At 42.1% G+C, this 13269-nt stretch overlaps 1 protein-coding gene and 1 long non-coding RNA gene across 2 annotated transcripts; one reads left to right on the top strand and one right to left on the bottom strand.

The window, feature by feature from the left end:
* Positions 1-1970: 1970 nt before the first annotated feature.
* LOC104426222 (pentatricopeptide repeat-containing protein At3g48250, chloroplastic) lies at positions 1971-4127 on the bottom strand (the record flags this gene model as incomplete). Its single annotated transcript, XM_010039203.3, has 1 exon — positions 1971-4127. A coding segment is annotated over one exon (1812 nt), but the record flags the coding sequence as incomplete, so codon positions are not given.
* A 5885-nt stretch (positions 4128-10012) lies between these two features.
* LOC108956065 lies at positions 10013-11083 on the top strand. The gene is made up of 2 exons (XR_005547911.1): positions 10013-10164; positions 10318-11083. It is a non-coding gene; the product is annotated as an uncharacterized LOC108956065 (long non-coding RNA).
* Positions 11084-13269: the final 2186 nt, after the last annotated feature.

The following is a 13269-nucleotide window of genomic DNA, read 5'->3' as shown; positions in this document are numbered from 1 at the left end:
TCTAAATGATCGGATTTACAATGGTGAGAAACATTCTAAGACAACATGAAAAACTCCTAACCCCCTCCCTACCCTTGCTTGAATAAGGCAAAAAGCACATTCGCGAAGTTACTAAGAATTCGTTTGGAACAACTTTTTCGAGGGATTTCAGAGCAAAAGTTAAATTGTTTCATGAATTTTTTATGGACCACTTTAGAGAAATACCAGCACTAGCATTTTGGATATGCTATCGTGGGATTTAATGATTCTATCTTTTCTTCTAATCATGCCCTCATTGATAACTGTAGGGAATCGCTAGGTGGCCGGCTTCTAATTACCATCTCACCTGTGGCATGGAGAACAGATTCAAAGGGCTCGGAGGAAATATTGCCCATGATTTCCCACCAACTAGCAGGCCATTCCCCTACGACGCGGACGAGAGGCGGGGTGTGAATCCACCCTCCGGTTCACCCGCTTTGGACTTGGAGGCCGTGACTTTCCACGGAATCGGTCACCTCGTCGGGCTAGGGCACAGCGGTGTTGGAGGGTCCGTCACGTACTCTTTCAGAGATCCTACATATCAAGGGGTCAACCTTTATAAGACTTTTGACTAGTGGATTAGATTGAATCTCTTGTGGGTTTTGAGCAAGGGGAATATTTACTATTTGGTCAAAATTGTCTTCGATTAATCGTATCGTTTATCTTTACTTTTTGTTGCGATGGATAAAATCTATCCATATCGTTTATCTTTACTTTCTGTTGCAATGGATAAAATCTATCCATATTGGTTATACGCATACGATATCGAAGTTGAGGATTGTGATGATAAAAAGATATAATATTCCGTTCATTATCGAATGAAGAGTACACGGTCTATCTATAAGCTTTACAGGATAATAGGGAAATATACAGAATCTCCTACCATCTCTTAAATATATATCTGGTACTTTTAAAAGGATATTAAAACCAAGTGATGCATCTTCTAGAGACAAAAAAGGAAAAAAAAAAATATCTGGCGCATCATGACACGATTAGGTGTCAAGTTTATGACGTATCGGTCAAGGAATAAATCTCCAAGAAGCCTTGGATGCCGCCCGATATCTGGTACGTTCCACACTTGTTCTTGTTCTGTGGTTCAAATATAGATAAGGGAATCAGATGCCGTCGTCAGTGTCACTTCAAGAATATAGCACTAGCATCTCCCCCACCTTCACGTATAAATGGAACTTCCTTCGGTATACCACTGCAAAGGCGAAAACATGCGTCGAAGCTTAGAAAATAGTTCCAGGTCTATCCCTGGCTGGAACACCACCTCCGATGATTACCTCGAGCACATCTCGCTAATTGTAAAGACGCTCAGCGTCAATCCCGACATCCCTCAATACCCGAACGTGTACGGAGCCTTCAAGAATGAGCCGGCCTCCAACGAAGTCCGAAACAGGGCTCCGCTCGGCCAGTACCAGAATAATCTTCCTCGGCAGCAGGTCGAGCCAGTGTCGGAGCGGGACCGTAAAAAGAATGAAGGCCGCGGAGGATCTGCTGAGTTAGAAGCTGATGCTGATGGCTCTATATGGCAAAAGCCGACGAGGCTTCAGCTGGGCAAATGGAAGACCAGACAGTTCTAACCGGCATCCAAATGCCCCAGCGTTGTTCATGCAGGAATAAATTTGGTCATGGCATATAGTAGTAATTTACAGTGTTAAGGTGAGTGTTATAGTTTGTTACACAGTAGTTTATAGTTGCTCAGTAACAAGGCTTTGGGTACTGTCCCTCTGCTTGATAGCAAAAGGAGACTTTCATGTCTAGGTACACACACTACATAAATGAATTTATGTTCTAAGGAAAGATAAACGTCTGATTCATCACAAATTGAACTTCCTACAAACTCGGGGGAAGTTATATATTGGAGCTTAAACGGATCGACCTGCAAGGGAATAGCAAATATAGTAAACTAAAGAATTAAAGTAGAGAAACCGGATGAAGCATCTCAGTACAGGAACCGGGCGGTCTGACCAAACTATAAATTTACAGGATGCAACTGACAGAAGAACAAATGACCTTAAGAGTCCATCCTTTCCGAATAAGGAAGAGATATAAATCAAGCGACATGTACCAAAACCACCAGACAAGTTGCTTCCATATGGTTCACATGGCCGCATCGACCAGATGGTAACAAAGCCTTACGAGTTGAGAGTCATTTTGAGGACATGGTATGATAAACTATGACAGCATTTTTCATAATACCCTGACCAAAAAAATCAATCCAAAGCTGCCAAAATGGATTTGTCGGATATGAATACAAATTAGTTTTTCATGATATGACCACGAAGCTCTGCTCAACCGAAAAGAACACTGACTTTAGGATGTTGACGAATATGATGAGGGCACTTGTAAAGCAAGTCTTTAGCTTCAGAATGTCTGCCTTCCTTAAAGAAAGACTCCAAAACGTAAACATAAGCCGATATCGATGGGTAGTCCTTGACACTCAAAGCTTTCAAGAACTCAGAAGCATCATGCACAGTTCCAAACCTTGAAATATGTTGAACAAAAGGCTCTGGATATGCTGGGTAATTATGTTTCTTCATCAGCCGAAGAAGCTCCATTGCTTCATCAAGCTTTCTTACTCCCAAAAGCTTGTCAATTAAATTCTTGTACGCAGCCTGCCATGGTCTTATATGAGCCTTCTTGATCAATTCAACGAACAATTGGTAGGCACCATCAATCCTGCTCTTACTGATGAAACCATTGATCAAAATGTCAAGTAGATCGGCATCGGCATTAATCCCTCTCTCCATCATTTTAGCAAACAAGAATAGCGCTTTATCGACTTCATTAGCCACACAGTGACCTTGAATCAAGATGGTCCATGTTTTGATATCCGGAATACATCCGTGTTCTTCCATTTTATCGAGCACCTCACATGCTTCTTCCAATCTCTTCGCCTTGCAGAGTCCAAAAACTAATTGACTATGTGTGATATTGTCAGGCTCGTACCCTGCATTTCTCATGACTTGAACAATCTTTTCTGCCTCATCAAATCTCCCAACGCTCGTCAAAGACCGATGAATCCCGTCGTAGGCAGCTTTGGAGAGGCAATTCCCCGTGGATTCATATTTTCTCGCAACTCTAAACACCAAGTCTAAATCCGGCTTCTCAGTTGCAGAGATGCTTCTCAATAGCGTGCTGCAGTCCTGAGACGAGGGCCTGTAAGGACCATCCATCATGAACTCGTACAGCTTAACCGCGGCGTGCATCATCTTACTCTTCTGAAATTGCCGCGAAACTTTTATGTACGTGTCAAGGTCCATTTCATGACCTAGACTCTTCATCTCCTCGACAACGCTCCAAAACTCCTCGATGGAATCCTCCCGTCCGAGGACTCTTGCGATCGCATTATACGTGACGGCATTGTGCTTATAATCGGGGCATCTTCCGACCCAATCGAAAAAATTCCGAGCTTTCGCCGGGTAATTCCTCAACTCCTTCAAGACCCTTATGACCATGGTATCCGAGAAAGCCACGTTCATATCTGCCAACGCTTTCTCAGCTTCACTACTCCACTCCTTCCCCAGAACAAGCTCGACCAATTTCTTGACGACGCTGTCCTTACCGTTCTCTTCGATCATCCTCTTATAGAAATGGGTCAAACCCATCGCGTCGCTGGCCATCTTCTCTTTCTTGAACGCCCCCAAAATGGTCACGTACGTTTCCTCATCGAGGTAAAACCCCTGCTCCTTCATTTTCTTCAGGGTGAACCAAAACTGCTTCATCGACTCCTTCTTGCCCAGAATCCTCAGCAACATGCTATAAAGAGAAGAGCTCGGACAGAATCCATCTCGCCCACTAGCCCAGTGGAAGAAACCTGAAGCCTTCACCGGGTCTCTGTCCAGCTTCTTCAGAACGTACACGACCGCCTCGTGGTTCAACGCCGGGTTGATGTCTCCGAGCTGGCTCTCCAGCTCAGCAGACCACCGGTCGGCCGCGACCAGATCCAAGACTGAGTCGGGTTTGGTCGAGAAGCGAAATCTTGGCAGAGATTTGAGAGGAGAGCGTGAGGATGGGTGGACGGGAGAGATGGGGGCGGAGACGACCGACCGGCCGGAGCCAGGTGCGCCCGCGCCGCGCCCCGTCGGGACGACGGCAGCGAATTAGCGAGCCGGATGGATGCGAGCACCGCCCTGCCTCGAGACGTCGCCATCGCCGCCTTCGCCTGCTCGCTCGCCGCTCTGCAACGGAAGCTCGCGACGGTGGTGAGGGTTTAAGCATCGCGCCTGCGCCGAAGGGCGACGGGGCTAATTTTCGTTGGGCCGGATCGGCCCAAGGATGTGGGCCAACCCGTTTCGGTGTGAGCCCGAAGTGATGATGATGATGGCTCAAGGTGAGCAGCGTAGGCATCGCTCGTGGCAACCATAAGGCCGTGATGCGTAATGCCCGCGAGAGAAAGGCCAGAACGGCCCGACACAATCGTTCCGGGGGCGACCCATCTGGCCCTTTTCTCTTGTATTGGGGGACTCGGGAGAATTTCGTAGTCATGTATAAACCAATCAATAGAGATGTCGCAAATGATGTAATTTCATTTCGATAGATTTCTATTGGAAGGTGAAAACCGCATGAGCACGACGGTGGCACATAGGTGTGTGCTACCAAACGGTTCTACTTGGGAACCGGTTCTCGTTGAAACTTGAAATTAGTTCGGGAACATATTCCAAATTTTTGGAATCAATCTAGGTATAGGTTTTGAGTAAATGCTCACATAAGAACTAGACTAGATTGCCTCATTTTGAAACTAGTTTTATAAGCTAAAAAGTCAAAACTTTAATTTCTTTTTTCCTTAAATTCTAACCTCGCGCTCTTTTTTTTTTTTTTTTTTTTTTTTTTTTTGGTAACCCAAGGAATCCCGTAAGCCGATAGCCGGCGAGCAAATCCTAGAGGAGTGACTGCAGAACCCACAACCATAGTATTCCAGGTAAGAATCCCTAACGACGCCTAGGATTCGAACTTCTCTCCTTCATGAGGGGGAGAGAGCTTGAGCCAGAACCTCAACACTCATTCGTTCTTTATTTATCCTCAAAACTCCTCACCAGCCTTTTCTTTTCTTTTAAATTTTTATGGATAAATGCAAATTGGAGTTCTATAATTTATGTTTTTGTTATATATTTGAATACCATTGAATGGATCTAAGCTTAGAACCAGGGAGGACGGAGTTAGTTTCCTGCAGGCATGCCTTCCCATAGTAGGCGAACTTCTTGTTCAAGCTCTTAAGGGACAACCTTTGAGCAATAAACCACTCGAATTTTTAATTCAGAGCCTAGAGACTCCCAAATAGGACCAGGATGATAACATTTCTAACTATCCGAGTTGCATTGCTCAGAGGATCTTACTAGGCTAAAGAAGAAGGAAGAGTTTAGAAAGCCATAGAGAGAATTTCACAAAACACTCACTTTATTTCAAGAGACTCTACCCAATACATTACATCATCCTTACATTTTATAAGTAATAAGGGTGCGTTTGGATGGGCATTTAGAAAGCCCATTCAACTCCCAAAGCCCCTTCAGCCCAAATATGGGTGTTTGGCAACCAATCTCAAGGAGCTTTCAAATGAAAGCCAGCCCTTGAGAATGCTGAAAACATTTTTTCTCTTCCTAAACTACCCTCATTAATTTTTCATATTTTTGTTATTGCCCATGTATTTATTTATTTTTTAATTGAAAAAGGAGTAGCCCTTCGCCGACCAAGGAAGGGGTGACGGCCGCCGGCGAGCTAGATCTGGCACCGGTAGCCGTTGGCTGAGGTCGCCCGAGGTCAAGCAACCTCCGGCGAGGGTCACTCGACCCAAGGGCCGTGCAACCCAGGCAACTGCCGCCTAGGTCTCACGGCCCCTGGGTTGAGCGACCAACCTCCGGCGGCCCTCGGCTGGGTCGTGCGACCCTCGTCGGAGGTCACCCAACCTTGGGCAACCTCAGCTGAAGGCCGTCGGCGGCCGCAACCCTTCGCCAATCCGGCGAAGGGTTTAGCTAAATTTTCAAAAAAAAAAAAAAAAAAAAAATAAAAATAAAAATATATATATATACATATTATACCCATCAAAACCCCTTGCGAAAGTTTTCTTTACCAAACGCACATTCAACTCAAAGTCCATTTACAAATTTTTTTTACCAAACACAATTGTATTTTCTCCAAGTAGCTTTGGGCTTTCAGCATTTGCATTGGACTCAAAGCCCATTGCAAATGCTGAACCAAACACAACTTAACAGGTTACACACAAACAAGGACCAAGCTCATGGGTCCTTAAACAAACAAAGGCTTTTGAAAATCTCGGTAGAGAATTATTTGCACGATATGAACGGTGACAGTGAATAATGATTTCCCTAGCCTACTGTTACAGTAAAAGTGAACAATAACTTGTTACAGTAAACTTGTATGAACAGTTGTCTTATTCAGCAGTCTCATCAGTCACGAGCGTTGTAATCATAGTCCGAGTCATCTGAGCTATGCATTATTACTAGAAAATGTTCATCATATTTTTGTTCAAGTGCTTCAAGGTCTTCTGGTGAGAGGATCTAGTTCAAGAGAGATGGACGGAGACAACCGACCGGCCGGAGCCAGGTGCGCCCGCGCCGCACCCCCTCGAGACGACAGTAGCGAATTAGCGAGCCAGATGGATGCGAGCACCGCCCTACCTCGAGATGTCGCCATCGCCGCCTTCGCCTGCTCACTCACCGCTCTGCAACGGAAGCTAGCGACGATGGTGAGGGTTTAAGCATCGCGTCTGAGCCGAAGGGCAACGAGGCTAATTTTTGTTGGGCCGGATCCGCCCAAGGATGTGAGCCGACCCGTGAGGTGAGCCCAAAATGATGATGATGATGATGATGACGATGGCCCAAGGGAAGCAGCGTAGGCATGGCTCGTGGCAACCATAAGGCCTGCGAGCGCAAGGCCAGAATGGCCCGACCCAATCGTTCCGTGGGCGACCCATCTGGCCCTTTTTTCTTGAACTGGGGACTCGGAAGAATTTGATATTCATGTATAAACCAATCAATGGAGATGTCGCAAATGATGTACTTTTCATTTCGATGAATTTCCATTGGTAGGCGAATCCTGTGTGAGCAAGACGGTGGCACATAGGCGTGTGCTATCAAATGGTTCTACTTGAGAACTGTTTCTCGTCGAAACTTGAAATTAGTTTGGGAATAGGTTCCAAATTTTTGGAATCGGTCGAGGTATAGGTTTCGATTAAATGACCACATAAGAACTAGACTAGACTGCCTTATTTTGAAACTATTTTATAAGCTAAGAAGTCAAAAATTTAATTTCTTTTTCCCTTAAATTCTAACCTCAACACTCATTTGTTCTTTATTTATCTTCGAACTTCCTTGCCAGCCTTTTCTTTTCTTTTAAATTTTTATGGATAAATGTGAATTGGAGTTTTATAATTTATGTTTTATATTATATATTTGAATTTTTTTATCGTTTATAATTGTATGTGATTACATATTCATCTTATGGATTTTTGTTTTTGGCAAATAGGGATTTCTATATTATTCATCTTTTTACTTTGAATAGTTTTATTGTTCATAATCTCATATGAATTCGCTATAAAAATGAACCAAAGAAAGGAACAAAAAAAGAAAACATGTTATTGTGTAAACCTTGGAATTGGACCCGGAAAACAAGATAGGTTTTAGAATTGGTTCAACGCAAATATGGTAGCTTTCGGGTTCTAGCTTTGAAACCTAATCATTTTGGAACCGATCACCTCCAATGGCACAAATTGAGAGCACAGACGCGCAACACAGTCCAAACCATCAAAGGGCTCGGCCAATGCAAAGTACGACCTGAACCGGGTATGGCAGGACGAAAAGCATGGTCTAGCGATCAATGGCATCCGGATAGGTCTTTGACTTAGAGACAATTCTGATTGCACGCGTCAGGAGATGAGAGCGGGCTCACTTCTGGCGAGTGGTGTTGCAGTGAGATTTCGATATCCCGAGCAACAAGCGGAAAAAGCGAGGGGCATCATCGCTCGTACTGGTCCTTCCTGTGCTTTCAGCCTTCACTGCCGGTCGAAAAAGAGAGAGCACTGAGCCACCCCCACTCACGATCACCAGTCGCCACCAACGCAAGTTATTGCTGCATGCACCGAGCCCATGCGCACCCAAAATCCATCCCCGTCCCTTTCAATCTTGACACGATATTCTAAACCCTAATGGCGTCCCAAGAAGTGATGCACGCTTCCCTATCCATACTTCCTCATCTTAGTTAGAATTATAGATAGCCTCGTGCTGTACAACTTATTTTAAACGAGAATAAAAAGAAGATCCCGCGTGTGCACACAACAAAAGGGTACTGTTAAAGCATTCATTAAGTTCGAGCTTGAATTATCTCGACTCATACATTCCATACTACTCGGCACTCGTGTTACAAGTTTGGATTTATGTGTTGGATTAGGAATTCATTATTTGCGGCGACGGGTTATCATTATGGTCGACGGAGCTTGATCGAGAGTTTGTAAAAACAAAATGGGACGACATTCTTCTGTTTGTGAAAAAGGAAAGAGTCACGAGGTAAAAGTAGTAGAATTTTTTACATGAAATTGAAATCATTGGACTCACCAAGGCAAGTCATGTCCAATCCATATCCTAATTCGATGTATTTTTCGGTTTTGCGATCCTTGTCGTCCTTTCAAAAGTAAGATGTGGGCCCCAGTCCTTGATTGTCGTCCACGCGAAGTCTCAGTTTTCCACCGTTAAAAAAGGAGGGTTGGGGGGACACCCGATTTGGGAGAGGGTCCCACACGAACGGCCTGCCCCCTCGACCGGCGTGGTCGACAGCGTCTGCATGCTCTTCATATCCCACGTGTCACTTAGCGAAGCGGTGCGTCGGTCCTCCGTCCCCATCATCCAACGGTCCATATGCTTCCGGTGGGCCCCCACGACCCTCTCTCAGAAAAAACCGTGGCGGTAAAGGACAAAAGATGTCGATGTTTTTCTCGCTGTCTGCTCGGGCCCACCCGTAGGTCCCACCGCTGGCCGAAGGGTGTCGTCCCTCTTTTTTGACACAAAAGGCGCCATCATTTGACAATTATATAAACTCCAACCCATCGTTCAATGAAAAAATTTAGCATGATTACGCTGATAAGGACTCGTTATATTCAATACATATAAACGTAAAATACTAGTGAACTTTTCGGATATAAAACAACGCCTAAACTGGTGAGTTGTCCTAGGTTAGACCCTATATAAATTCATTGGAGTTTCTATACAGGCTCATTTCGTATAATTAAATGTGATTTGTGATGAGATAACAATTTTTTTTTTATTTTTAATATATGAAATAATGACAAGCATGGCACCATTACTCAAACATCTCAGGTATTAAAAATTAGTTATGTTAAAAAAATATCGGGTGGAGAACCGTATTTCATATAAAAAATACTATGATTTGAATTTTGTACTTACTTTCAAAAACCCTATGGACAATGTTAGGATGACATCCACTTTATTTCATATAGTTCACATGTCTTTGGTGCACATGCTTACAAGCATATGGAGATATGGATAAATGGTTGATAATAAATGTTTAAGATATCATTCGATCTTGAAAACTTTATTTATGATCATGATTATGACCATTGCAGTATTTATTTTGAAATGATAGTGCCTTAATAATGGAAGCTACCGACACTTAATAATTGTTGCATACATTATGATAATTTCCGCCGAATTGAGAATATATTACTGTCGTCACGAGATATTAGAAAAAACATACATTTTTTTGAACTATTATCACGAGGTACTAGAAAAACATACCTTTTTTTGAAAGAGCAAAAACACAATCCCTAAAAGAAAGGAAGAAACTTTTAAAATTAGCAAAAGAAACCCTATTATATTGAGATCAAAGTTACTTTGGCAAGAAAAACCGACCAAAAGATAAATCGAATCAAGAAAGCGAGACACATTCAAACAAACGCACACCATATGAACATATGTAAGAGGAGCCTTTTGAAAGAAGTTGGAGTAGCCTTTGAAAAGGGAAGGCTCAGCTTTAGAGAAAACGTGCTTTTGCCTTCAAAGAAAACAAACACACCGGCACCACTTTCCTCCTTCCAAACTTCTTTTCCTCCTTTAAAAACGCGCCACCTCCGTTAAAAGAGGTAAAAATTTTGCATGCGGGAATCAAGATCCGGTCTCTCTCTCTCTCCCACACATAAGTCTCTTTACTTGTACAGTATGCGTGCACTACAATGCAACAGTTAACTCCTTCCCCACATCGGAACTTTCTGTGTCTACCTTCCTCTATAAATATGCTTACTTGCATCTTCTGTTCTTGCCCCAGTAGAAACGACTTCACATATGGAGATTAAGGTGGACGACAATCATGACAATGACGTTCCTTCTGTTGCTGTTACCGGTGCAGCTTTGGCCACCAGGGGTCGCCTGCTTGAGGCAAACGGAGGTTGGAGCTATCGTTCGATGATCTCAGAGACGGTAGCTATCCCGACACTCAGAGAATTGTCGTGAAGTGTGCTTGGAGATAATAATCAATCCATGCAAAGGGGAATTGAGCTTTCCTGGTCCGAAACTCTAGTACTACAATGTGTTCGTTCTTGTAGTTTGCACTTTGTTTCCTTTTTTTCCCCTTTTGTTTTCTGTTTTCTTTTACTTTTTTACCTTATGTTGGTAGGATTACCTTGAAGAGGGATGAAGAATGACTTCTGGGTAGGGTAGTTACTCCAGCACCGTAGTGATTTGATAGAAGATAGTGAGCATGCAAGAAATTATGGAAATTCAGGAGCTGCGTGAGGATTGAAAGTTATGTTATGCAAATAATGCTTTGCACTTGCAACCGCTGAATTCTCGATAAATAGTGATATGTAGAGGGTGAAGCGGAATTTTATGAGCTCTTAGTTTGTGCCAATGAATGATCAGCAGAATTTAAAGGATCGATCTTTAGCAGATAAAAAGGTAAACTATATCCATAATAAACTTCTGTTTTTTGCTTGTGTGATGTTGCCGATCTCCTTTAGGTCGTTGCATTTCTCTTTCCTGAATTTCGATAATCAAGATTGTATTGTTATATAATTGCAAGTTTCTGATTCTTCTGACTGTGATGTATAAAGACCACACCTTTCAATACAAAAGGTGAAATTATGTTATTACAGTGCAATATCTCTCTAATACGATCAAGAAAGACTAAGAAAGATTTGATATTGTATGCATCGAAAGATTTGATATTGTATGCATCTTGCTATACAATTCCAGAGAGCGGAATACAAGTTTATCTCTCTCTGACACCACATTAGTTAAAAAGCAAATTGGACAATAATTTCAAGAAAAGCTGCTGTTTTATTTATTATATACATCAAAGAACCTCGTGGAAAGTGGAAAATCTTCGTTCTTTGCTTTATATCAAGGAAAGAGTTGTCATACTTAAACTGACGCTGTTTCCTCTATCCTGGACACAAATTTGAGCTGGCTCCTAACCATACACACAACTTTTACTGATAGCGAGAACTGTAAATTCCTTGGCAGAGGCCACTATTTTAATAGGTATTATTAGATTTTAAAAGATCGACTCGAACAGCTTTCGACAGAGAGAAGTTAACGCAACTAACGTTAACAATATCAGCCGGCCCGCCAATCTCTTCACAGAGAAACACTTGCATCATAATATTGTTCCATTGAGTATGTTGCGTCACCGAAGACCTTTTTCCGGCCACCGAGTTCTTGACTATGTAACATCGTTTCGTACGTATGATGCTGCGTCCTGATTGGCCAAAGAACTCTCTGACGTGCTTTGCAATATCTTTGAAGTAGCAAACTCTACTCCTTCACATCATTTAACGCCATGAAAACACCAATGCAATTGTGACCTTTGATCGAAATTCCGAGGAGGTTGAATTTTGGTCGATCCCTGGTAAAAAATTAGGTGCCACGGAGCTCTTCATGTCTCTTGATTCTGTGTGATTCTTGCTCTTAGTATGTTTCTGTTTTGAATGTGCTGAGTGACCTGTTGGATGTCCTTTGCTTTAATTCCTTTTGTAACTTTAATGGATCGTTCCATTATGCATCCCGATCTTCCTCTACAAGAATCTCTAATCGTCTCTTGAATCATGCACTACTCTAGGGATGATTCTTACCTACTGTTGACCTTTTGCTGCAGGTATGCTTTGTTAGGTGGATCCTTCTTGACTCAAACTTGTTGAATATTGCCACGTGTCATGAACTTTACCTAAGTTCTATCCATTGAAAACTCATAATCCATGTGCTTTTCACACATTCCATTGACGGGCTTCATGGACCAATCATACTATTATAATTTTTATGATTGATGAACTCATTGGACATTCTATCAGTTGATTTTAGGATAATGCCTATAAAGCGGTAATGGACCATTATTGACCACAAAATTTACGCTTGAAACCATTTGCTTTGTTTGTTCAGTTCCTGTAATATTACTTGTTAGTTTTAGATGCAAACTAAGAAACAAGGTCAAGAAAATGAGAAATAGTAATAATAATAGTAGTAGTAGTAGTATATATAGTGGTTGGGGATATAACTTTTCTATTTATAATTTATACTATTACTTACACTTCTTCTCTATGTTCTTAAAACGAAAAGAAGTATTGATGTTCCAAAAAATTATGAAAGATCACATACCATTTCACACTTAAGTATTTGACATTTGAATTTTTTTTTTTAATTTTCAAGTATTTTGTGATAAATACAAGTCAAAGTGAAATTGTTGTAAAAATTTACAAAAAGTAAAAAAGAGAAATCACCCAAATAGACCCTCATCAATATTAGTTTTTAGTTTCATGGTGTGCACCTAATAAGACTATCGATCGTAGTCTTCATTAAGAAACTAGGTCTAGAAAGAACCACCCAACAAAATTAATCTTTAATTGAGTTATGAAAAGCCAAACAAAAAGTGATCAATTAACTATAATAAATTTCATACAATGGCTAAGGTACTTCAAATTGTTAAGACAATTCTTGCCGTTAAAAGCAGCCTGAAAAACAGAACTCATACTCATCGCTTTAACATGATTGAGATAGTCATAGTCATGGGAGGACTCCAATTCATGCTTCGGCACTTCCAGCAGATTTGTCTACCTTTTTGAGCGGTTTCCCATTCCTTTGAAAAAGAAATCATAGTTGTTATGCGGGCGACTCCCTTTATTTTATGGGTTAAGTTTTAAGGGCATAAGCTAATTTGGGGTCACTCCTTTCTAAAGGCTGGGGCCTTGGTTTTGGGCCCGGTCTCCAGAGGGCTGTATTCTTGTGATCT

The sequence above is a fragment of the Eucalyptus grandis genome, chromosome 11 (genome assembly GCF_016545825.1).
Source record: "Eucalyptus grandis isolate ANBG69807.140 chromosome 11, ASM1654582v1, whole genome shotgun sequence".
NCBI lineage: Eukaryota > Viridiplantae > Streptophyta > Magnoliopsida > Myrtales > Myrtaceae > Eucalyptus > Eucalyptus grandis.
The sequence above is the reverse complement of the archived record's forward strand: the minus strand, read 5'-3'. Positions and strand labels throughout refer to the sequence as shown.